The sequence below is a fragment of the Lepidochelys kempii genome, chromosome 15 (assembly GCF_965140265.1).
Source record: "Lepidochelys kempii isolate rLepKem1 chromosome 15, rLepKem1.hap2, whole genome shotgun sequence".
NCBI lineage: Eukaryota > Metazoa > Chordata > Testudines > Cheloniidae > Lepidochelys > Lepidochelys kempii.
This window is the reverse complement of record NC_133270.1, coordinates 11,652,937-11,680,016: the sequence shown is the minus strand read 5'-3', so window position 1 is coordinate 11,680,016 and position 27,080 is coordinate 11,652,937. Positions and strand designations below refer to the sequence as shown.

Sequence of the window (27,080 nt, the reverse complement as noted above, 5' to 3'; positions counted from 1 at the left end):
GTATTGTTTAATATTAACAGGAGGGACAAAGCATCACACAAGAGAGAGGATTTTAAAACAACAAAAGGTCTACACCCGTGTCCATGTTAGCTAGAGTCCTAGGCAGGCTTATTTATTCCAGACTCTGAACCTCTGAAAACTGAGTTCACCTTAGCTCTTCCTCTGTCCTTTGAGAGATTGCCTCTTTAAATCTAGACAAAGTTCTTTGTTCTGTCTGCTCACAGGCTTTGACTGGCTACCCCAAAACCAGGTTGGTGAGCTGTGGAAGGGGTCAAGCCAGAGCATGAAAGTGAATGGCTCTTGCATTGTCTCTTAAATGTTTGCTGGGAAGCGCATTTCAGGATCTACAGTCTCCCTAACAATACTGTTATTGAATTAAGTTATAACCATACAGTAGACATCACAATAATCAGGTCAACACATAATATTCATAACTTATCACAGGCAATTTCAAAATCATTTCAAGTATCAATTGCACTTCCTTTGGAACTCATTGATGGTACTTTTTAATCTACCAGCGATTATACTGTTGTTTAATGCAAGGAACTCCCTCTCTTTCCCCGGAGCTGTGTAGTTCACTGCAGTGCTTTTCATCTTGGTGAGAGGGAGGCTGGGCATAGCAGGATGGAGCACTAACCATAAAGCTATAGGAACCAGGTGTTCCAGATTTACCTCTTTTTCCAGTTGGGTTGTTTGAAGCACAAGGAAATTAAGATATGCAAATCAAACAACAAGCTAGTGTCTGAATCATTCTTATTACACAGTACCTTCCTAGCTCCTAAGCCTTTGCTCTAGAATACATTTCCTTTTAAATTACTAATACTGGGCCATTAAGTGTACTCTAGAAAATTTTTAAAGGGCTGGTATTGGCAATGTCCTGTTTCCGCAAATACTGAAGCTCAGAACTGCTATTCTTTTGATACCCGTTTTAGAACCAGTCAAAGTAATTGAGTCAGCATTTTGTAAGAGACTTGGAATGATGTTGGGTCATTAATGAGCAAGTCTCATCTTTCTATAGACTGGTTTCATGATTTGTTCTGACCTGCTTTGATAGCTAATTGCTTGTGAGTACCTGTGGCAAAAAGTCTGTGGCCCAAGAACCAAGCCAGATCTGTCTATCTTGCAGCTCTTGCTGGACAGAAATTGTGAAGATGAAGGAGTATGTATGGATGCAGACTGAGCTCTGTGTAATAGCATAATCGTAGATAATAAATCTGACAGTTAAAATGGCATGGTTTATCAATATGAAACCTTCTGAGAGGATAGTTCTGAGTTTTGCGCTGTGAAATGAATGATTTAGTATGGGGACATCAGGCTTAACATATCGTGAATAATATGAAGAAAAGCAGCAGAGCTTAGCAGATAGGTTAGCAGGCTAAAATCTGGGGGTGTTTTTGTTTTTGTTTTTGTTTTGTTTTGTTTTGTTTTAAAACATACCTCCCTCAAGACAGGACATAAATTGTGACCTTGAAGTCAAATTTCAGCCATGTGATAGCTATGAAACAAGTGGAAGGATTAAAGACAACATAAAGTTGCTTAGAACTCCACGTTATTTGTAGCCTGAACTACTCTGAACTTGGGAATCAGGGCAGGGCTAAGGGAGGGACTGTTGCCTTTCCAGAGCAATGTTGAAATCCAGCATAATTTTCCATGTAGCTGGAGCAAGGCTTAAGACGCAGTGGCATATACAGAATAATGTTTACCCTCATAGTTATGCTGGGCATGGCCCTCTCACTTTGAGGGCAAATATTACAGTTCATTTTCATATAACTGTTTATTTAAGAAGTTTGATAAATTCTTGCCATGTAAATATCAGAAACTAAATGATGATCATTATAACTGTGAGCTTTTTTATTGTGTTTAGACAAACATCAAGGAGTAATATAATCAAATCTCTCATTAACAAGGTGTCACCATATTACAGAGTGAGCCTCTTAGCACCATCCAAGATGTGTTGTTTCTGGTGATTTTATTAAATTCAGTGAGACTACTGACTCTACTCCTATTTATCAAACCAGGCAAGTATCAAACATTAATATTTAAAAATATTGGACAGGTGTGCTGGTTTTTCTGCAGGTGAATGTACATGAGAAAAATATAAGAATGGCCATACTGGGTCAGACCAATAGTCCATCTAGCCCAGTGTTCTTCATTGCAAGGCCCGCGAGCCAGTGGCGGCTCCCATTGACCCTAAGTGCAGCTCCCTAAATTCCCTCTAAGCTGCGTGGCCGCGCAGCAGGCTACAAATAGCTACGCAGCAGCTCTAAAGGGCTATGCAGTAGGGACCTGGAGAGGAGAGGGGTAGGAGTGGGCGGGAACTGTGGAGGGGAGCAAGTTGAGCCTTGCAGGACTACTGTGGGCCTCTCCCTCGGCCCCGGAACTCCTGTGCTGCCTGTTGGCCTGGGGGGGAGAGGGCCTTTTCCCCCAGAGCTCCCATGCTGCCTGCCAGCAGAGGGAAGAAAGAGCCCCTTCCCCAGAGCTAGCTGCTGCCGGCAGGGAGAGGGCTGGGGGGAGTTCTCTGGCCCCAGCCCCAAGGCAGCCTGCCTGCACCCTAAACTCCTCATCCCCGGCCCGACCCCAGAGCCCGCACCCCCAGCTGGAGCCCGCACCCCACCCTCTGCCCTACCCTGGACCACTTCTCACGCTCCGAACCCCTCAGCCCCACCTCATGTGGCTCTCACATTGAAGGTTTTTTTCCAAAGTGGCCCACACTTCAAAAATAGTGAAGAGTACTGATCTAGCCTCTTGTCCTATCTTCTGACAGAGGCCAATGCCAGATGCTTCAGAGGGAGTGAACAGAACAGGGCAATTTATTGGGTGATTCATCCTGTCGTCCAGTCCCAGCAACTGGCAGTCAGAGGCTTAGGGACAACCGGAGCATGAGGTTGCGTCTCCGACCAGCTTGGCTAATAGCCATTGATGGACCCATCTTCTGTGAACTTATCGCATTCTTTTTTTGAACCTAGTTATAGTTTTGGCCTTCACAGTGTCCCCTGGCAATGAATGCCACAGGCAGTGTGTGTGTTGTGTGAAGAAATACTTTTTTTGTTTTGTCCAAGGATTGAATAAATAGCAACCAGATATCTAAATATCTATTTGTCTTCTGTCTACTTTGTTGGGTATGTAATTGCTGCCTTAATTTCATGATAACTACCACCTGCCATATTTTTTTCTTTAGTTTTGGACGCTTTCTGTTTTTTCCAGTGAGAGGTTATCAGTAGTCTAGCAGTTACTAGCAGATGGAAGATTAATTCTTTTCTTTGAGTGTGATCAGGTCTACAAGGAAGCCACAGGAGGATTACAAAAAGATCATTTGGTAATAAGTATCCAACAACTTATTATTTGTAACCCAGTATTACATTCCAGTGCCCTCTAATTATTGGACTTATCCACCATATATACATAAAATCTTTCTACCACAATTTCTCCAACATTTCTCCTCGTTTAGTCTATACATATATTTTTAACCTGACTGGTACCTCAAGTACCTCTGAAACAGTATCTTAAAGAAATTTTGTTTTAGTTTGCTAAAGACTGAGGTTGCAGGTCCTCTTTTCCAGATCAAACCCCTTTCCTCTAGGGTAGTTTGTCTATCTAGGTCCTTTTCCCAGCATGTCATATATGGACTTTTTTTGTTAGGAAGGCTGTCTGCGAAGATTTATATAAATTAGATTTTTGAGGAGGGCTTCCTAATCATCCAGAAGCCATTGCTTCTATTAAAATTAGCTTTCTATATAAAACAACTTTGCTAGAAAGTTGAGAAACAATACCTAATTTGAAGGTACTGGTACCATAGGAGAGTGGGCCAGTTAAAGTTAATTTTGATTTCTAAAGAAGTTTTAAAAAATTCTTTGGTGAACAGCTGGTCAACCATGCATGTTTTTGATGTCTCTCCCAATTTTTAAAATTCTCTGGCTCATGGGTTGAGTTAAAATATGGATTATTTGCAGTGAGCATCACTGGCAATGGAAAAGAATTTATTTTATCTCTAGTTCTATCCCAAACCCATAGGATAGCCTTTGCTAAAGGATGTGTATGCATTTCTGAATGGTGCGATTCTTTTAAATGAATCCACAGTAACCTATTAATATTTACACAGCTACAATTTTCTTGTTCAATAAAATCCCAGTGTTTGGGATTTGAGCACCCCCAATCCACTGTTGCTCTGTACAGTTCACTTTTGGTGTGTGTGTTGTGTGTGTGGTGATCGAGGAGGAAGTGTTGCAGCAGGGTCTTATGTCCTGCCCTGTGTCCAGAGAAGGAAAATTCCACTTATCCTTGTTTGCTGACCCCAATTAAGATGTTAGAAGGGGGTCTGAAACAACTTATGAGTTTGATCTTGTCCTTACAGAGTTCTAACATTAATATGAAGACCTAACCTTATTCAGATGCTGTTTCCTCTTGTTTAAATCTGCCTAGACACAAGCTTTCCTTAGCTCCTTGCTCAGCTCACTGCTGAGCTCCTGTCACTCTGAATATCTTTAGGGAACAGGGTGTTCAGCTGAAGTCACTGGGCAGTATCAGCTGTACTGAATGTGGCACCATTGCAGAAATTAGTTACTTATTCTGGCAATCTTGTCACCTTGGAGTTTGAAAACCTATTTTGTCCTTTACGAGGAGATGGAGGTTCATCCAGAAAAAATAACTTGACTTAGGCACAGCATGTTGCACTGCCATTCCAAAGATCGGCACTCGTGCTGGGGAGCGTGGAAAAGATAAAACTTCCAGTCACTCTTGAGCAAGTGGAATTCAAGGTACTAAATTTTTACCCATGAAGCTCTAAATGGTTTGGGATCTGGTTACCTGGGAGAATTTCCTCCTCATGCCATACTGTCACAGCTGAAATCAGGAGAGACTCTTGAGCTGGAGTCCCTGGATATAAATAGGAGGGAGCTCTTCTCTGAGAGGTGCTTTGACTTTGGAACTTGCTACCCTTTTATTTCACCAGAGCCTAGATTTGTTCACTTCTGAGCACACTGCAAAGTCTGTCCTTTTTATTTTTTTTTCCCTTTGATTTTAGGGGAGGTGGGCAGCTGAGTGTTAGAGGGCTTCGATGGATATCTTTTTGTGTATGGGAAGTTGTTCATATTTATTTACTAAGGCAGGTGACCAGAGCACAGGATGGGTGGCTATAGATATTTTTATAAATTTAAAGAGATAAATAAATGAGACTTTCCCCCCAAACATGTAACAATTTTAAATTTTCCCCATCCTTTACTGAATATCTTCCTCTTGATGTAAATTTTTTTCTTGGAGCTTCATAACCTTTTTGCCACATGCTTTATTTTTTCCCATAGCATGAGTATCCCAAAGTGAAGATTTAATCTATTTTCTCTTAAGTACATTATACGTAAGGCTAAGATTTTGTCATGGATATTTTTAGTAAAAGTCACAGACAGGTCATGGGCAATAAAGAAAAATTAACAGAAGCTCGTGATGTGTCCCTGACTTTTACTAAAAATATCTGTGACAAAATGGGAAGCTGTGGGGGCCCAGCTGGGAGCTCTGGGGCCCCTCTCCACCCATGGGGGCTCAGAGTTTCAGGGTCTCCTCTGCCCATCACTGGGAGCTGTGGGTTCCCGCCACCCCCGGAGGCAAGGAACCCCCTGCCACCCACGGCGGCCGGCAGCAATGGACTACCCCCTGCCAGCAGTGGCCAAGGAGCTTGGGGGCCGTAGCTCCCAGCCACTGCAGGCAGCGGCAGGGCCCTTCAGCTCCCAGCCTCGGTGGGCTGAAGTCACAGATTCCGTGACCTTCGTGACAAAGTTGTAGCCTTAATTATACGTAAAGATTTTAAGGCACGTTGATCAGTGTACACTTTAAGTTTACATGCATAAAAATGAAATTAAGTAAACAAGACTTCAGTGAGGCAAAAACTTGATAAGTTTCCTTTTTTAGTATAAGCACTGGAGGTTAGTTGAGCATCCAGGCACAAAAATGATGCATACTAGGCTAGTTGTTTTTTGCTCATGGTTAAAACTTCACAGATTTTGATAAACCATCTGACCATTGTGTTGCCACATTGCTAGAAAGGGATTTGGTACTTTTTAGATACCTAACGATTCAATATATTCGTCTCTTAAATAATGTACTAGTTTGTAGGTGATCCCTAACCTCAAGGCCCAATGCTATTTGTTGACTTCAGTGGGAGCAGGAGCAGGCCCTTTGTGTTTTGATTCTAGTTCATCCACTCTTCAAAGGAATGCTATGGACATGATACCCAGTTCTTTGGCAAATGGATTCTGAGACCTTGTTTCTTGGGCAGTGCTTCCTTACTCCCCACTGAATCTAGTTTGTCCACACCCAGATAGATTTTTTCCTTTGGTAGTTCTTTCTGAAACAAAGTGATTCTTATTCACTAGTGCTGCCTCTTTGATGTGGTACATTATTGAGAAATCTCAGCTTGGCTGCAGTATGAATGTCAGAATTATCAACACATTTTAAAATACCCAATTAGCTTGTTAGACCTGGGTTTTTAAATTTTTTTGTTATAAAGATTTTGAGAGGAGAAAACTTTCTGCTGTCACTTTCCCTCATTTGTTTTGTGCTGCTATTGTAATGTACTGGTATTAGCATTCATTATTATTGCTCTCTCATTGTTACTCTGTAACAATGCAGCATAGAAGTATCCTCCTTGTCAGAAAATGGAAACATTTCAATGTGTAAGGCTTGTTTCTTGTGCAAGAGGAGCTTGCCAATTAACAATTAGCGACATTAGTGGTTCTCAACCTTTTCCATACTGTGACCCAATGCTACAAGAGAAAAAAGTTTCAGGGACACCCCTCCTCCCCTGCCTGCATCTAACCATAGGGTTTCAGGATTCCCCTTACCATATAGCCATAATGAAAGGTATGGTGGTTGGGACCTCTATGGTGAGAACAACAAAGCTATATTACACTGTAATTGTATATAATGCCTTGTTTCTGTCTCCAGCAGCTGATTATTCACTGTAAAAACTTCTAATATTTAACCATGGTGAAGTAGCACCTCTTTGAGGGACCCCATATATAAAGACAGAAAATAAATCTAAAATACTGTGATGTGGAGCTGTTTGTTCCTTGCCCAATCTTGGGCAATGTACCATCTTAACATGAATCCTGATGATCCAGCCTAGATCAGTGACTGATCCTCATGTATGAGGTTAGGTGTTCTTACTTCCTAGTCATTGATCTCTAGGACCATGTGCCCAGCTGACAAGGGAGAAAAAAGATACAGACTATTTGAAGAAGGGAAGGCAAATGTAGAAAAAAAGATAGTTGGAAACCATAAAAGAAACCCAGGGGGCTATATAAATGGAAGCTATGAAAAATAGATGATGTGAAGAGCAGACAGATTACAGGAAAGGTAGAGTAGAGGAAATGAATACAAAGCCAAAGACAGAGATAGGGAATCAGAAAAGCAAATGAAGCATAGGCAAACTGTGTTGCAGGGGGACAGCAGGAGGAGTAATTACTCCTGGGGGAATTCTGTGCCACTGTGCATGCACAGAATTAATGTTCCCCGCAGATTTCTTTGCTTCCCCACAGAAAAATGACTTTCTGACAGGGAAGCAAAGGGAAGCCACAAGAGTGGTCATACGACCCCCCCCCAGCAGTATGTTTCAGGTGCCCAGGGCAGCCAGCGGAGAGGTAAATCACTGTGGGGAAGGGGTGGGACTGAGGAAGACCCGGCTGGTGGCTCCAAACCTGCGCCAGACTCAACTGCTAGTCGTGGCTGGGCTGGGGAGGACCCACCCCCATATTTCTCCCCCGGTTGTAGTTCTGCAAACTCTCTCCCCACGCTTCGTGCACTCATCTCTCCTCAGCTGTGGGGCTGGGGGGATCACTGTACAGGGAGCTGCATCCCCATCCAGACCCCCATGCATCCAGACCCCTTCATACTCAACCCATCCCCCCCACACCCTGAGCCCCACTCCCCTTGCACCTGGACCACCCCGACAAGTCACCTGGATTTCCATTCCACTGAGCCCTACTCCCTCAGCATCTGGAACCCCCCTTCTAAGCCCCCCACACCCAGACCCCCCTACCAAGCTCTATCACTCCCCCTCCTCCCCCCCGCTGAGCCTAAACCACCTTCACCTAGACCCCCCGGCACAGTTCCATTACTATTGCACCAGAATCCCCCAACAAGCCCCTGTGCATCCAATCCCCCCTGCACCCAGGTCCCCCACTGAGCCACGTGCACCCAGATTGCCCGCCCCTCACAACCCACACCTAGATTCCCCCACACTAAGCTCTTCCACACTTGGATCCTGCCTTGCTGAACCTGGCATGGAGGGGCAGGGCCCTGGGATGTTTCTGGGGCAGGCCTGGTCCTTGCGCTGTATCAAGGTTGGGTTCAGCCTCACCACTGAGTCCATGTCCTGGGGCGGGAGCAGCACAGTGATCTCCCACCTCTGTGCAGCCAGTGCCATGCTCCCCAATGGAGTCTCCACATTTATTTGACAAATAAAATTTGCAGAATTTTAAAAACTTGTATGCAGAATTTTTAATTTTTTGGCACAGAATGCCCTCAGGAGTAATTACAGTAATGCATATATCAAATGGATGGAGAAATAGAGGAGAAAGATTGGAAAGAGTATTTAAATGTGGAGTAACATAAGAGCACATTTAAAAAAACACACAAAAAAACCCCATCCATAGCCGTTGCAGTTTGTTAAATGCTTCCATCCTGCACACACTGGGAACAGCATATTGAACAACTATGTTTCTTATTAGTGGTGAGTATCCCTGTCTGTCACAAGGGAGACTGGGGTTCAATTCACCAATGGGGAGGCTGCCCTTGGAGGTCAGATTAGATTATCTAAGGATCCCTTTTGTTCTAAAGTCTATGAAATTACAGCCTTACTTAAATGTATTTGATGCTAGCTACAAGGTTCCAATGCAGCTTCCCTGAGTAGTGTTGACAGGATTGTATCACTGAGAACTGTACTAACCAAATGGTATTATAGATCCCCACTTCCTAGTGGGAGGGGTATAATACAGTTTGATGCCATCCCTGCCTGCTTGGGACGGAAACTGTGTAAGCAGTAACCATATTTAAATATTTTTATAGTTAGAACTACTTCTACTTCTGCTGTGGAAAGAGCCTTCATCTTTACATTTCACTAGAATTCAAGTATACTTCCCATCTAAGATGTTTTTTTGAAATGGGGTCAGGTGACATTCACCACTCCACTGAATATTTAAAATCCAGGGAGGAGTTCTGGATATGATCTTCTGGTTTTGGTCAGTATCATGCCAGCGTCAGCCTTCAGCTAATTTCTTGTGATTTGTCTGTTTAAAGTAAAAATCCGGGTTTGTACTGGAAATATTGTCAGCTCCTTTCCTCGTGCATCATGGGTGCTGTTTTCATCAGGCCCCAGCCAAACAATCTGAGAAAACAAGATTTTCATGATTTCCAGAGTGTCTTTTGATATGGAGGCTGGGGATCAGCGATGCATTAAATCACAAGTTATGCTTTCAGGAAGTGGCTGCTGGTGGCACAGGTCAGCAGTGACCCATCTTTATGTATGTGGATCCTCAGTAACAGGACCTTGTACGCATTTCGTGTGTCAGTGGAACATGACAGCATGCATACACAGTGACACACAGTCCTCTCTAACATTCTCAGCATCTGATCTGACCTTCCTCCCTTATAACTTCGTCTTTACCCTTTGGCTGTCCTGTTTCCTAAAGATCTGCCTCTTCTTGTTAGACAGGAGAAAGCTTCACACTGCACCGGTAGTGCGAACATTCCGACTGCGCCCTTTCCACTTTCTGGTGGCCACAGGTGGGGGATATGCAGGATACAGACAATATGAAAAGTACAAGGAGGAGCAGCTGGAGAAAATGGGCATTGAGATACCGATCAAGCTTGCAAGCAAATGGGAGGTAAGATATTTGTGATGGGTTTGTACCACATGCCACATTTTGCTACAAACTTTTCTGCTGCCTTTCAACAAGGGAAAAATTGGATTGTGTTCTGTTACCAGAACCGACAGAAGACATAAAGCATTTTTCCTCACCTCCCAGTCCTGCTTGCTAAAGCCAATGTAATGACATGTTAAGAACTGTAGGTGTCTCTCATTTCTTAGTACAGCCAACACATTTCCTCTACCAATTGCTGTAACAGATGCAGCTTGGATAGTTTAAGTCCGTTTCTTTTTCACTTGTATCTTAGTGATAGAATTAAAAGATGATTGGCTGGCATAGAGCATAAGGCGTGGGGTTTGCAGCAATTCTAAAGGAACTTCAGTTCTTGTGCTCAGTAGAAGAAATGTTCTCATGTCCCAGCCTTGGAGTACTCTTATAATGCTAGTGAGTTGTAGCATATCTGAAGATTTAATGCACTTTCAAAATTTGCTAACTGTTGTGTATTGAAATGGAAATCTAGCATAAAAGCCATCCAAAGCCATCCACAACTAATTTTTTTATTAAAACAGGAAATACAAACAGTATATATGATACAGAATAAAGATACAGACTGGCATTCTGCAGTTACATATATGAGCATTGAAAAACATTTTGTGATGAGTTTATTATCCTAGTTGATGATAGGTGTCTCCAGCGCACGTGAAGGAGATTGCTCTGTCTAACCCCTAAACATAGGAGTGGGATTCAGGAATTATTGGTAGTATTCTCACTTCTGCCACTGAGTTGCAGCATGATCTTTTGCAAGTCACATAATCTCTCTATGCATTCATTTCTTCCACTGTGAAAGTGTGAGTAATTCTTGTTTACCTCACAAGAAAGTTGAGGCTGAATTAATATTTGTGAAAAGCTTTGAGATCCTTGGATAGGGAATGTACCATGCAAATGTGACTACTATTCAGAATTAGTATGAAGGCAATTCTTATCTAGATCCCTTGTGAACACCTTCTGAGAACTTTCTCGCAGAACAATATCACCTTAATCTCTAATGATTCTAGCTCATGAGCACCATTAAAGAGAGCTTGTCCCTTCAAAGGTGGTTCCTTCTCTACTCTAGTGATTGTAGATCTTTAGTATTGTCACTTTGTCTTTATAAGTTGTAATGAAACTGAAGTATGAATATCAGGTGCATGGATGTGTTCTGTAGTAACCTAAATGACCCATTTTTAGCAAAAAACAGAAAAATTACACAACCCCATATAACTGTCATATCATGTACAGAACATTAAATACATTATAGAGTTCCACATTGACCAGACAGTTTATTATGTATATGTTAGGTTTGTTTTGTTGCAAAACATACAGGCAGCTAGTTACAAACTACTTTATTTGCCCCACTCTGTTTTTGAGTAAATTTGTCATTTCTGAAAATGAGGGACTGATGCCAGTGCAGAACATGCTCCTCTGCCTCAAGCTGACCTGTAGCATCCTTCTGTTCCTCTTCCATTTCTGAGTGCTTAGCCAGTTGGTGTAGTTTTGTGTTTTGGGCATATGTATATTAGGGACTAGACTGGAATCCCTAAACTGACTTTTACTTGGGACCCAAATTGGATTTGATCCTAAGAGTCCAGATGTGAACAGTTTGTACTGTAACAGTTTGTGAGGGATTTATTTGCAATCTATCCTCGAGGCTTTCCTTTCCCAAACTGCTTGAACTTATTTAGAATAGGGCTAGTAAAAGATTGTGTGGCTTTATGTACCATAAATTTGGACTTGTAAATTTCCGGGAAGTAGTCGTATTTAAAAGGACACTAAAGTATTTTTCATAGTTAAAAATTTTTTTTCATTGTTGAGAAACCCATTGGAAGTGTGAAATTGAAATATTTCCTTACCAAACTGTTTTTATTCCATTGTGTTAATACTCTGACTTGTGTTTTTTTTTGGCGTTGCTTTTAAGTTCTGAGGTACAGGCATAGATGTAGCTTTAGACAAGACTGGTACTGAAGGATTTATTTGTGTAGGGAGGAATTGCATAAAGAATTTCAAATGTGTAAGCAGGATTCCAGGTGAGCAGGTACGCACACAGCACACTGACAGGTTTTCCCACTTGCTTTCAGATACTTACTTTGTTGGCTTACTCTCCATTGTATGTTTTCATGGAGTGGGGAAGGGAAGGCTGCCAAATGGGAAATACCTGGAAAAGGGAGAAACAATTTTCAGATTTCAAAGAGGGTGTTACAAACAACGAAGGGTTGAAACAAAATAATAGCTATATTGTGCCTTTCCCTGGAAACTGGAGCATCTATTTTTGTTGACTTGTGTTTTTGCATTATTTCCCTTCTGCATTTTTTGGCATCCCTGGAAGCAAACTTGGCAAGGGAGAGAGGAGGGTTATCTCCTTGTTTATAAGGCCAGGGGATGAGCCTGGGGACAGCTTAGAGGGAGAGAGGCATTTGAAATGCTGCAGTACTGGCAAAACGCTTATTATTTGTGCTAGGTTCTGTGAAAACCTGCAGGTAGATATGGTCCCTTGTGAAAGAGCTTTGTTTTTCATTCTGTTTAGCAAAGTGTATATATTCATGCACAATCAGAAATAAATTAAAAAATAAGCAATAACTTGTGCCTCAATAATTATTCCTACTTGAATTATTTTAGTATGTAACCATATATAATGTGTCAATATTGATTCATCTTGATCAGCAAAAAAGTAGAGTTGGAATATAAAAAAATGAAACTGGGTAGAAGCAATTTCTTCTCTCTGCCTCAAGTATATTTTGAAAACTTTCATACAGGATGTATCATTAATATTTGTCACTAAACAAAGGCTTAAATATGGTCTTCAAGGGTTTGTCGTCTTCTCGTGATTATCCTTCATCAAAGCATTAAATCAGTCCTGAATGGAAGAGCTGTATGCCACATGTAGTTTCTTTAAAGCTGAAATTTTATGTATCTCATTTGTGTTTTTCACCACTGATGCTGCACATCATTGAAACTAGGACAGTCATTTTCAGTGACTGGTTCTCATGCATTAGCACAGCACTGGTTTGTTCGAGGATATCGCTGCAGTAAAGTGAATATGCTATTTTTCAGTGAATTTTTAAAATCATGAAAATATTCCTATTTATATTAGTTTACAAAATCTTTGTGAGGGAGAGGAAGGACTAAAACAATATTTAACTTAATTTAGGCCCATTGTGCCTTAAATTTTTAATGTATTGCTTCCATTTATGACAGGAAAACAGAGAACACTTGGTTTCTGGCGTGGACCTTTCTTCATAACTTTCCTGGAGACATTATGTGGCTTATAGCTTGAACTGATTAACTTATTAGTATGTCTCTTCTGTGATTACTAAAGGGTGTGATTAGCTTTCGTTTAATTAGATGAGGCAAAGCAGAGAGCTCTGAACGAAAGAGGTAGATATTTATCATACAGGTGGAAGAAGGAATTTGAGGCAGTAAGCGCAAATCTATCAGAGAACGTTTTCTGGCCAAGGCCTCTGTGTGCCTAGTATCCTGGATATATAGTATCCAGGAGTAATTCCACTCACTTCCTTCTCTGATGATACTGTGGCATTGTTGATATACAGATAGCATAATTTACACAAGGAAACCTTGGCCAAAGAGTGAGTTTGGATAAACAGTGTGACAAGATGAGTGTTTAAATAGAGGGGAATTCCTTACTGCTGTCCTTTATTTGCTTCCACAGTTCTTATCTCATTTGTTTTGCAATTCTATTTTTTGTGTAATGGTGGCATAGTAAGAGTGGCAAAAACCAAGTAAAGATACAGCTTTAGAGAACCCAGTGAACCTTAGGAGGTGGCACTAGTTTATAGTGACATCTGATATTGTATGCCGCAAATAACAGGGTGAAAACCAGCTCTTCTGGAGGGGAAGCTTAATACCACAGGCCAAGACTTTAAAAAATAGAAGCCTAAAGTTAGGTCCCTAAATTCATGTTTAGGAATCTGTTGGGTGCTCACCACTTTTGCAAATCAGTGTTTCCTACTGAGATGGGTTGGTAGCAGAGGGATAATTCTGTCGTGCTGCTTGTGGACAAGTGAGGCACCATTTTAGTAAGGCAGCACATGGTGGTGTAGTAATAGTATTTTCTGTGATGGGAGATCCTGAATCACAGACCAGGATATCCCAAGAAAGAATCCATGAAAAATCCTCCACCTGTGCGACTCCATACCCTGGCTCTTCTGCCTCTGCAGAGTGAAATCCTATCCCTAGACCAGGTGTCCTGTTATGTGTCATACCTTCTCCTCTGTTTTTTCTGGTGCCTGAGTGCTGTATGGACATATGTCTAATTATACAAAAGAAATCTCTGATTTCTTGTACTGTTGATCAGAAAATTTCAAAACAGTTCAAATTTCAACAGGGAGAGGGGGAACGGTGGGGTGACGTGGCAAAAGTGTTGTCCACAATTTCCCCTACATTTTTCAGCTAGTCCTAAGATGTTGTAGAGTTCAATGTCACGTTCACACTGTTTTTTTAGATGGATAGTTTTTGCTACAGTGTCTCTTTCATTGCACAAGACACCTATTGAGCAATCTATTTTAATGTTGTGAAGGGTTTTATAAAACTGTATGTACTCTTTGGCTGGGAACATGTACATCAGCGTTTCTGGAAATATGTCAGAAAACAGCAACAGAAAATCCAAACTGGATCATTTTACATACATGCTCTCTTCTATCCAACTGGTATGAAATTTAATCCCTGGTCTGGAGAATTGCTCTGTAGTGAACATTTTCTATTGCTTTGTCCAGTACAATTTTTAAATTCCCCAAGTAATATGGTTGTTTCGGAGACTATTCCATGATCAACAGACATTACCGTCAGAAACTTTCCCTGGTATTCAGCCTAAACCGTCTTAATATGTGTTCAGTTGGCGATTTGTTAACGGAGGCCTGGATACTATCTCCCAAGCCCCTGGTATGAGTCTGCTGTTTTGTAAATGCACTGCTGGGAAGCCATCTGGGGAACTGAGAGACTATGTTGTCATGCAGTCTTATCCCCCTCCTTTTTAGTTTCCTTTCAGTTTTTTCCGCCTTGTCTCCTCCTCTTAAAGGGGAAAAAGAGAGCTGGGGCTTTGTGGGAATGCAGATGCTTTTGATGATATTGGGACGTCCTTAACAGTTCCCACCCTGGAGTCTGAATGGCTGAAACATGAGCTGGACAGGAGGACCAGCTGCATCGTGCTGCTTTCTTAAAGCAAAAAGCAGTTAGATCAGATCTAGTAGACAGACTGCGAGCCAGCCAGCTGTTGGGGATCTGAGAAGTTGTTCTCCAGGAGTGTTTTAGAGGTTTATTTTGGCCAACAGCAACAACTGCAGGTGAAATGCATATACCTACTGTGAGGAAGGGAAATAAGTTGTTGCTATATTATAGTAAAATGTATTTTTTCTGCTGAGGGGCGTTCACCACATTTACCCGATTTAGGGTGTAAACTGTTAGAAACTGTATAAATGTGAGAGACAATTGTTTTGTGGCTTGTTTTGACATGAGACGAGGATTACAGCTCAGAAATCCTGATGAACTAAGCGAACATTTTTTGCAATATCAGTGGGTAGTATTAAAGAGTATAGAAAGATGCATAGGCAGCTGGGTTAATACTTTCTATCCAGGGCGGGTGTGTGGGTAACAAAGAACACAGATCGCTTTATGTTTAACCCTCTCTTATTTCTGTGCGTTACAGCATGCATAGACATAGCTTCCTTTGTCTAGCAGGGTGCTGGGTTGGTTGGATTCAGTGTCAGGCCAGAGGACTGGGATTTAGTATTATTTAAGGATGTAGTGACTGCTGGGTGTAGGGTGATCATGATTGGGGGCTGGTGCCCTGCTGGGTTTAGTGGTGGTCTCACATAATCATTTTGCTCCATCCAGCTGAAAACAAAACTATCTTAAGTTTCACATTTTTGCTGAGCTTGTTTTGTTGAAGAGAGTAATACTAAACTCCACAGCATGTAGCTCTCCACAATACAGCAGACTCCTACTTAAATGTCGTGGATACATCCAACTTCACGGCCAGGAAACGGAAGAAGTAGTGTAGAACCAGAAGGTCACAATCAACTGATCTTGGAAACAGGACCGTGGTTTGGGATTAATAGGATGGGAATGTGGACACATCAATGCATATGATTTCTGCAGGGCATGGATTAGAGTTTTTTCCTCCCTCTTGGTGCACCAGTCTTCTGTGCATTTGTCAGGAACACTTATGTGGGTTACATTCCATTTTTTTGTTCACTTGTCTTAGAAAAACCCAAACAAAAAAGCCAGGTCAATGTCACATTTCAGTAGATTAAAAACAAGAAGTCTGTGAAGGAACTGAAACAAGCTTCATTCAGAGTCAGCCTCTGCAGCTGCCAGGAGTGTTGTACAGCCAAGGTAAGCACTTTTAGACTTCCAAATACTGATCGGAGAGGCCTAACTTCCAAAGAGCACCAATTCTTTAGTCACCGTTTTCTTGGGTTTTCAGGTCAGATGAAAAAGGAATTGGTGTATTAGAAATCTCTCAGTTCTGCTGATCTGAGGAACCAACACTGAGAGAGTTAATAGTCCCTTTGTTAAAAAGAACCCCGGCCCCCAGTCTGAAGCATTTGTGTAGTTAGTATTTCATGTAGGTTTCTGAACTGTATGTGAGGCCTTACAGCTTCTTTGTTCAGTTTCCAACTCAGGATTCTAGAGCGCTTAACAGAGCTTTCCTTTTTAGTAGGAAGGTCTAAAACAACCATTCCCCCCCTCCCTCCTTATGCTTCCATTTTAGATGTCTGTATCCTAGAAGGGAATTGGCTTTATGAATACCTTGGGTGAAAGGCATTTTATCAGGTAGTATATGAAATTAAATATGCTTATAGAACCACAGAGAACCATATTACAAAATACTTAGAATGCCATAAACTTACATGTTGCTTTACGAAAGTGGATAAGACCTGTTTCCTTGCCCCGGAGAAGAGATCAAGGACTGTTTACCAAAAACATTGCACAGTCTTTAGTGCTGAATAAACTAATGTTTTATGGCCATTCTAAAAAGTTGATTTATTTCTCTGTTTGTTGAGAAGCGCAACTATACATTTAAAGGAAGCTAATTACACAAACCTCTCTCTTAGAAGGGGAATTACAGGAAACCCGCTTGAGATAAAAAATGGGCAAGAGAATCCTAGAAACTAGAGATGGAAAAAGACCTGCTGTATCAGGGCATCTAGTACATTTCGCAGCCAGTGCCTAGACCAGGGATCAGCAACCTTTGGCACGCAGCCCGCCAGGGTAAGCCCCCTGGCGGGCCGGACCGATTTGTTTACCTGCCGCGTCCGCAGGTTCGGCCGATGGTGGCTCCCACTGGCTGCGGTTTGCCGCTCCAGGCCAATGGGGGCTGCGGGAAGCGGCGGCCGTGACCAGTGGGAGCCTCGATCGGCCAAACCTGCAGACGCGGCAGGTAAACAAACTGGTCCGGCCCGCCATGGGGCTTACCCTGGCGGGCCGTGTGCCAAAGGTTGCTGATCCCTGGCCTTGACACTCACAAAGAAGAGTTAAGGATTACATACCTGCCAGCAGGAATCTAGGGAGTGCAATACACAGCATTAAAAATCATGTGACTTCTACAACAGCCAATCCACGGTTGTTTCCCTAATATCCAAAAGCACCTTTTTGTTATGCTCTTAGAATAGCAGGATCTCCTGATTGATTGTCTGTTGAGGAAGCTATTGTTTCTCCTGCTGGATTTCTCTAGAATAATAAGGTGGTGAGGAAGGAAGAGAGATGATTTTTTGTGCCTATAAATTTAAACAGAAGGTATTGACTATGGTCAGGAGAAAAGAATGAAACCATTGATGATAAACTAATACCTGTCACTAGCAGCGGATCTCCTCTGTATAATAGTGTGATGTGGGTCTTGGAATACCCCTACCTTTTGCTGCTTGATACTTTCTTTTGTTCCACTTGTATGGTTTATGCTTAGCCATACATCTTTCCCCAACAGTACGTGTTAAGTTATACCATATATTTTAAATGGCAATATTGTTAACAAGTGAAGAAAGTGGGGAGGGAGAGGCTTGTAGCATCCAGGCTGGATGATTCTAAACCCAGCCCTGCATGCTTATGTCATTTCAGTTTAATGTACAGTTGTGTGTTTAATCCAGTCTCTGATTCCTGTAAATCCGCCGGCTTAGTGTTTTTGGAGTCCTGAGGGAAGGGCTTTGAGAAATAAGAAGAAGACAAGTAATTAAACGGGGTCACTGGATTTGATGCTTATATGAACTGATGGACCAGAGTGGAGTTGCATAGCTGACAGATTAGCTGTTTGTTGTTAGATAATTCTCCACAGGGGATTTATAGTGCAGATGGTCATTACTTCCTTTGTTCACTGAAGATGAATTCTGGATGAGTTCAAGCAGGTAGGGGTGGTTTGGGGCTGAAGCCCCAGACTCCCCATACAGAAGAGTTAGATAACTCTGAGGCCCATCAGTGACGCTAGTAAGAGAGGCTTTGCTGTATTGTCCTGAGATTTGAGAAGAAATCCAGGTGTAAATCCGTCACATTCATCGCTCAGCGGGGGGGATATTCAGTAACTGATGCCCAGGCTCAGTTGGGCCAGTCCCTTCCTTCACCCTTCCTCAGAACACTTGGGCTGAGAGTAGGGTTGGCATGGTCCAGGATCCAGTCATTTCCCCTTTCTTCCATTGCAGGCATCTTTCGATTCTGAGCAGCCAAACCCTGCTGTATCCTTAATCCCTCCTGTGCAGTAGCTGCTGACATGGCAACTCGCCATGTATGTTTGTATGTCAGTATTTAAGCGGGTCTCAGCCAAGAAGAGGGGCAGACTCTCATCCATGGGTAATAGTCATTATTTGCATCTTGATGAGTGTAATGGGGTCAGTAGGACAGAACATAAGAGAAATGTAAGGCTTCTTACTTAGAGGAGGTGAGTTTTGTGTAGCCATGGAGCAGTATGGCTTATATAGTACTGAAATCCCTCTCTCTCCCTGGGAACTTCACCTAGAAAGGTGAGTCGATCATGCCATGGTTTTTGCCCCAAAGGGGGTAGCCCCCATCACATGTTCCCTTTCCATGAACTTTATCTGAATGTACAGTAGTCTCAACATTAAACAACGGAATTATATTTTCAATGTTCATTCACTTCTGGGGTGCAGGTTGGCTGTTCAATTCACTCCACTCTTTTGTAAAATCTTGGGGAAATAAACCCCTGCCTTCTTGATCTAGGATGTGGTAAGTTCTTTGAAAGGAGAGAGATAATTGGGCTGTTTCCATTGAAATAGACTATACTGAAATGTGTATTTACCTCACCTACTTTTGAAGGAAGAGTAGAATAAATTGTGAGTGCAGATGAAACTTGTTTGCTCTGGCCTTTCCCTCATCCATAGCAAATGTGAAGTGTGGGTGGGGTCCTTTGGAGAACAAGATTAGAATCACAACAAAGAGGAAAACCCTATGCAGGTTCCTTGTGTGTAGGAGTCCCTGCATGTCTGGGATGTGAGGAGGAGGAGAAAATGTTTGTTAGACAGCACTGTTTGTCTCCTGGCCTTTCTGTACCAGTGCTGTATTTTTTCCCTTGTCACAGATTCTGGAACTTGCATGCATGCTGAGCATTTCTTGTGATCTTGGTGATGAAAATGGTTTCCACCTTAGTCTGATTAAGTGTTTTTAAACCTGTTTTTAAAGGGACACTGTTGATTTAGATCACGCTTCTGTTGAAAATTTGCCCCCATTTTTTCTTTTCCCCTCAGCACAATATATAACCTCCTATCCAACCTTGGGTTTATGCAGCAAAGTCCTCATTGACTCACTCCACATCACTTGTGGCACTAGCAGGGTGGGCATGCTTTGGAGATACTAAACTGGTATCTACCTTAGTTTTGACAAAAACCAGTGTTTAACCATTTTGCTTAAATATTGAACCATAAAATATTTGTGGTGTTGGACTTGACACAGAAGCCAGGTGTAAGCTCAGTTCTGATCTCTGGCTCTGGCTTCCTATTGCTGCTAGCTTTCCTCTTTAGCAATCCAGGTGACAATCCAAGAGACACAGAAATGCCAGTTTTTAGTCAACAGCTTTCAGATATAATTTGCAATATGGAAGAGAACTTCTCACCCAATGAATATTCCAAAATCTGTCCATGCAAAATGGGTGTGCAGTCTTCAAGACTGCAACAACCTCTCTTGCCCCCATGGTACTGGTGGTTTGGTTTCTGAGTTTTGCTGGATGTAAAAATTGTTGAAGTCTTGTGCTCTTTATAAAGCATCTGTTCAACTTTTTCTGCAGAGCCTGTTTCCTCAAGCTGGCACGGGAACTTGTTTGTTTCAGTGTAGGGATGTATATCTGTAAGGGAACGTTCTTTCCCTTTTTCTGTCTTTGCCTGCTCCCTCGCTGGACAGTGTGGGATGGAAAGGGTGTCCTGAGATGGGTGTTGGTCTCTAACTGGACTGTATGAGGTAGAAAAGATGTTCCCTCCCTTTCCTCTCCTCTGTTCCCAGGCTGGAAAGTGTGAGAAGGAAAGGGTTTTCTGGCAGAGTGAGTGTCTGCTTACACATCTACTTGCTCAGTAGTCCAGAACTGATCTAGCTGCAGTTACTGCAGTGCAGAATTGAAGCTATGAGTTATCTCCCTCCTCCTCTTCTCCACCATCCCTCCTCCTCCCAGCCTCGCATTCAGGCTGGCTCTTGGGATAACTGTGCGTGGCCAGCTGGCTGCAGTTCTGATCATAGTGCATTAGTTACTAGCAGCCTGACACTGCAGAGTGTTCTTTTGGGAGTTGAGCTTCGATGGCAACCTTGGCTAGAGAGGAGCAGGGGCTGCTTATTGGCAAAGGTTGCTTTTGTCTCGCACAAAGCTGCTTTTGCAGAGGGTTGCTGAAGTGTGATACAATGCCTGTTTGTTTGCAATAGCTGGGAACCTCGTAGCTGAGTTGCAAGTGGGAAAGAGACAGAGAGGGAAGCCGGAGACAAACCAGCGGGGGAATTAGGAGCTGTGACATCGTGTCTTCCCTCCTGTGCCGAAGCGAGCAAGGGAAGGGGAGGTAGAGAAAAAAAGAGAGAGACTGAGACTTACGACCGACCGCCATCCTGATGATGTGTCAGTCAAACACCCTGCAGGGACCAGATCTGCACGCAGGGAAATGGTGAGATGCTGTAAAGCTTTATCTAACCCTCCTCTCTCTTGCTACAACCTCCACAAAGTTAAAATTCATGTCCGAAGGCTACGTTCAGGGAACAGCGGCAGCTGTGCCGGGGAGCAGCACCCGCAACTGGAGAGTCCAGGCCCAGCTGGCTCTGCCGGGGGCACACCAAATAGGAGAGCCCGTTTCAGGTACTGTTTGGTGTTTTCTGCTTTGCAGGATGGCGATTGAAGGGCGAGATAAGGAAGGGAGGGTAGATGGGCAGAAGGAGTGACCGCCATCTGCAAAACCTTTGTTTGGCCTAATTACTATAAATCTCCTTATGCGCTGAATTGGCAAGGGAGGGGTTGCTGTTGTACAAGAGAAATAATGTTTCCTTTCTCTTCCGGTCCCCTTCTGATCAATGGGAGAGCAAAAAATCTAGAGAGGGATTCCTCTAAAACCAGGCCAAGGCGATGGGAAGGAAGGGGGTTTTAGAGCCAGCTGCCAGGATGCAGCTCTGCAGGGATTGGTTCATGATCGTCTGCAGTGAAGGGAGGGAGAAGGAGATGGGAGGGAAGAGCAGTACCTTGTCCTCTGAAACTCTTGGAGAGGCCATCTCTCTGTCAGGCTCTTGGGCCCTGGCGGATGAGAGGGAGGAGGAGCTGCAGGTGAGTTGTCTCTCTTATTCCTGTGCTGTGCGCTGGTCTTGCCTCACGCTGTTGAGGCCTGCTGTAGCGCTGCTGAGACAATACTTCAGCTACTCAGGTCTTTCTTGCACTCCAGCACACGGCCATTCTCTGGCTTTGGAGTTAGTAACATTAGCCTACAGAGTAAATCGGTGAGCCAAAGGCACCATCTTGAGCCCACATGGTGACAGTTGCATCTCTTCAGGTGATGATTTAATTTTTGACCCAAGTCCTCAGAAGGGCAAGTTGACCCTTTCTAGTCTCCCAGCTCCTTTCTCTCTTGGAGAGAACTGTAGAGTGTGTTACAGCTCACGCTTCAAATTTTTTCATCCTGCAAGGGACGGGAGTGCTCTTCAAAATAACTTGTAGCAGGAGCCTTCCCCTTCCAATCAGCATGCACATATAGTCATGCTCAGCACACTAGGTCACCTCCAAAGATGCAGGGAGAAGAATTGTTCCCCAGCTGTTAGCACAGTGCCAAACAGACCTGGATGTTTTGTCCTGGGTTGGGTGGACATTAACCTAATGATGAGACCCAGAAAATCTTGAGAATGAGGCTAAGCATGAGGTACCCCGGGGAGATCCCAAGAGAAGAAAGGAATAAGAGAGTTTGCCCAGGGAAGACTCAAGCACAGCAAAAACTGGAGGAATGAGATGTCTTGTGGAAACAGGAATGAGGTTTGGAGCTTTTCCATGCTGAGTCACTGGTTCAATTCTGGCCCAGACTGGTAATGACCTCAAGTCATAGTCTGTCAGCCACCTGATGGCTCTTTGTGTGAAATGAATTTGTTCTCAATTCAGGCATCTACATCACAGAAAACCCCACCTAAACACAGTTGCTAAAGAGGCCAAAGTTTGAATGGGCCATAGATAGTAACTACCCTGCTACGCTGGCAGATGTGTGTTTTAGTTCTTGTATCATCTATCTAAGACTGAGGTGCCCAATAAGAAATGTAAAAGCTGAAAGATGCCTTTTGACCTCTGCTCTTTGGGCAGTGTGCACTAACTCACAAATCCCACTTCTGTTTGTCTCTGAAGTGTTAAATAGCTGGCCAGATGGAACCAACTGCTAGCAGGCCTGCTGCAGGAGCACTTCAGTTTGACCCCAATGGCTTTTGTGATCCTTTCTAGGACTTACCCTGACTTTATTGTGTCTATGTCCAGATGGGTACTGTCTGATGTTGACAGTTTCTGCTGCTGCCTGTTTCTGGGGCTCACCTGACAAGACCAGGAGGTACAGGCATGAGTCCCTCTTGCTGCTGCTAAAAACAGGCAGGAGAGAGGAGCAAGTATATGCACTTCCCTTTCCCTTAGCAGGAGCACACTGTGCTTATGGCACTGTAGCTGTCTCTCTCCCAACAGAATGAGAGTCTAGGATTAGGTCAGTTTCATCCCACTATTGCATATAGGAACAGCACTGTGGATGTAACTTCTGAAATGCAGGATTCCCATTATGCCAGATCTTGTTGAAATCCTGGAGCCAGAAACGACATTGCCCTGGGTTTGTGGCTGTTTGTCTCACTGGAATATCATCTGTTCTTTCCTTAGCACTTGCCTAACACTTTTGCCCTAAATAGGGATTTTATTCCTAGAATCCTAGATTGCTAGCTTTCAAAGTGCTTTACTGGGCTGATCACTCTAACTCTCCAGGAGCTGGAGAGGGTACAGGCAAATGTTTCCTCTTGAGTAGCTACTTATTCTTCTGGTGTTTGAAAGAAGTTCCTGGGTTTTCCCCCTTTTGGTGTTCCATATCATATTGTGTATGTTCTAGCATTACCTGGCTGGACCAGTTGCTGCCTTGTTTTCACCTGTATCTCAGCCTTTGTCTAATGCAAAAGGTTTTGCCTTTAATTAATTTGCCGGTAGGCATGAATAATGGAAGTTGTCCTGTGCCCCAGGCAGCTCATACTCATGTTTGAGCTGAACTGCTCCTGTATTTTGGGAAAGGAGCAGATCTGAACCAGTCAGGGAGTTGCAGAATCACTGACAAGCATTGAACAAACTCTGTCAGGAGCTGGTGGTTCTGAGGCTGAGTTGGCTGACCCTTTTGTGTGTGTATGTGATCCTACAGGTTGCAATTCCCCCAGCTGGCCCTGAGGCGGAGGTTGGGCCAGCTGAGCTGTATGTCTAGGCCTGCTCTGAAACTCCGTTCTTGGCCTCTGACTATTCTCTATTATCTTCTGCCTTTCGGTGCTCTTAAACCCTTGACCAGAGTGGGATGGAGGCCTATGAGCAGGGTAAGTGTGAGCAGGTCTCTCCTTTGTAACAACCCTGTGGGCAAATGTTCTATTATAATGGAGGGAGGCTGGCAGCAGGGGGAGACTACAGTAGAGCTGGAGACAGCATGGTGCTGATGGCTGATATTAAAGCAGAACTGCAGCTCATACCTTCCTCTCCCCCAACTGCGTGTGGTTTTTTTCCTTTGTGGTGAAGCTTTAGGGATTATGTAATTCTCCTTTCAGAGACAGACGATGAATTTTCAGGGCATAGAATTTGTTATGATCCCCTAACAAACAAGTTCCCAAGCTGGGGAATCAGTGGAAACAGCTGCATTTATTCAGATAGTAACACCCACAAATATCAGAGCTAGGGCTAAGGCAGACCACGCCTCTTCTCCATCCCTTTTCATGGACACATTCATGTAGTCTCTCTGCTGCTGCAATTTGTGTGTGAGAATGGTTGGCTGTTCAATTCCTTCTTGGGCGCCTGGAATGCTGACTGCCCAGAGGATGTGCTAATACAGGCATCCCTGACTCAAATGATGAAATTTTGTTTCAGTACATGGACCTGCATACTTATACAAATGTGCGTGCTCTTGAGAGGATGCCATTTTGACAGCTATTTCATTAAACAGAGACTATCAACTTGAAACCCCATCACTTGCAAAAGTGAAGTATGTATTTTCAGGCACTGCGCCTGTCCCCAAGTTGTCTTCCCAATTTTTGTGGTTTTGCAATCACCCCCCTCCCCTTTTTTTTTTAAATCTCTTCTGTGACTGTCCACAAATAGGTGAAACTCTTTCTACAGGGATACCATGAAACTGACTCTGTCCAACGCCTGTCAAATGTGCAAAGTGTAAACACGAGAAAAAACAGAACAATATTTCTCTCTCATCCTTCTATTGTCATGGTCTAAAGTGTTACCTGTAACAATAGATGGTTTAAAACATTTCAGTCTGAAGTAAGATTAAGCTGACGTGCTCTTTCGCTCTCTCTCTAATGGTTGGATTTTATTTTTAAGCATCATCCATAGCACAGTCAAAACTCAGAATACTGGACTGGTCTGAGTGAAGGTGAATTGAGTGGAGTATTATCCATTAGCAGGTGAAATAAATTTGCTTAATAGAACATACGGGCTAAAAGACCAGTTCTCTGGAGGGGTCTGTATTGCTACATTCTGCAGGTCCTAACGTTGAGGGATACCCATATAGTAGAGAATAAATAGTGCCTCTTAGGAAAGAAATGAGAGAACCCTTTTACTCGGAGTTGGAATTAACCAGCCACCTTGTTCTGCAAACTTTTACCAGAGGTTTTCAGAAAACAGCTTACTGTGCAAAACTTATTTCAGAAGGCTCCAGCCTTCCTCTATGTTTTTGGGATTACAACATGCTCTCGTGAGCTGTGTGGGTGATACCACGTACCACAAACAACAGGTGGGTGAGTTTTTGGAGATTGCCCAAACAATAAGGCTTGGTGTACACACAGTTCTTTTACTGATAAAGCTATCATTTGGGGTGTGATTTTTTGTTTGTTTGACCACTATAGTTACACTGGTATAAGCCCTAGTGTGGCACAGTTATGCCAGTAGAAAGGTGCAATATATGGATATAGTTTATTTGTCTTTATGGTAATAAGCTACACTGGTATAAGAACAGTGTAACTGTGTCCACACCAGAGGAGTTGTATTGCTTTAATTATACCAGTATAGTTAAAAGCAGTGCACCTTTTATGTGTAGACAAGGTACTTTATAATTCCAGAAATAGATGGGCTTGGGAGAAGCAACACACTAGGCATTGAAATGCCAACAGAAATGTATTTCTAAGTCAGTTTTCTTTGGGTTGTTCACAAAAATAAATATATTAGTAATGTTTCACTGCCTCCAATTAGTGCTGTAATAGAATGTCCCAAATGCACAGCTTCTCTGTGAGCTTCCTGGGAGCAGTTTCCACTAACTTGCATATGAAGCTTCAGCATACAAGGGGAAGAGGGTCCATGCATTGTAGCTGCCCTCCACTGTAGGTGGCTGGCAGGACTTCTGTGCTGCGATTGGAAGAATGGGTTTGTGCTTTTATTATTTGCCTTAAGGCAACAAAAACAACAACAGAAATTATACTGACAAAATGGATTTTTTATCTCTTTCTCAAAACAGATGAAACATCCAAATTGGCTTTACTTTTGCTGTGGTCTTCATTTCATCTGGTCCCCCATCCCTACACATCAGCATGGGGGCAGGGAGGGTAAGGTTCTGGTCTTGGTTTATTGAAGACTTCAAGGTAAATTCATCCTTGGTGTAACTCCACTGAAGTGAAGGGAGTCACAGTAGGAATGAATTGGATTCTTCCATTTTGGGAGCAAAGGGAAGAAGGGCTAAAAGCGGTAGAACAAACAGAAATAGCATGGTGTGATTCCTTTCTCTCGTTACAGTGTGTACGGTAACACCCATTGTTTCATGTTCTCTGTGTATATAAATGTCCCCACTGTATTTTCCACTGAATGCATCCGATGAAGTGAGCTGTAACTCACGAAAACTTATGCTCAAATAAATTTGTTAGTCTCTAAGGTGCCACAAGTACTCTTTTTCTTTTTGCGGATACAGACTAACATGGCTGCTACTCTGAAACCTTTCTCTCTAGGTTTCTCTGTACAAATCAGTACCAACACGACTGCTTTCACGAGCCTGGGGTCGTTTGAACCAGGTCGAGCTGCCCACCTGGCTCCGGAAGCCTGTCTACAGCCTGTATATCTGGACATTTGGAGTGAACATGAAAGAAGCAGCTGTCGAAGATCTTCATCACTATAGAAACCTGAGCGAATTCTTCCGCAGAAAGCTGAAGCCCCAGTCCCGGCCAGTCTGCTGCTATCACAGTGTGGTGAGGAGGAGGGTTTGCAATGTTTTATTTTGTTCCAGAGGAGCTACACATTGATGTGTAAATGTTCCCATCCCTCACCTTGGAACGTGTGCTATGTCTGTAGGCAAAACTCTGAATATTGGGCCGGCCTGACTGGAGTTGTGGGTCTGTCACTCACCCCTTTTCTGTATGGGTTGTTGCTCTTGGTTACACCCATATCCAGCCTGTCTGTATGGCAACAGATCATGGCCCTAACTGAACTACTTGGTTGGGGTAGGTAAAAGTCCAGTCTGATTTATTCGAGACACCGGACTGGACCAGGTGCTCTCAAAGTCTCTGTAGTGGTCACAGCATTGGCAT

At 43.1% G+C, this 27,080-nt stretch overlaps 1 protein-coding gene across 5 annotated transcripts in view; it reads left to right on the top strand.

The window, feature by feature from the left end:
- PISD (phosphatidylserine decarboxylase) overlaps nt 1-27,080 on the top strand; it is a 44,106-nt gene that overhangs the window by 6,234 nt on the left and 10,792 nt on the right. For 3 of the 5 annotated variants that reach the window (XM_073313096.1, XM_073313095.1, XM_073313097.1), the window contains 3 exons: nt 1,908-2,018; nt 9,697-9,872; nt 26,505-26,741. In XM_073313096.1, coding sequence (XP_073169197.1) covers nt 1,908-2,018; nt 9,697-9,872; nt 26,505-26,741 — 524 coding nt within the window. Of the gene's footprint in view, nt 1-1,907; nt 2,019-9,696; nt 9,873-20,083; nt 21,175-23,722; nt 23,889-26,504; nt 26,742-27,080 lie in introns of those variants that run through there. The other 2 variants (XM_073313098.1, XM_073313099.1) reach the window with 2 other exon arrangements.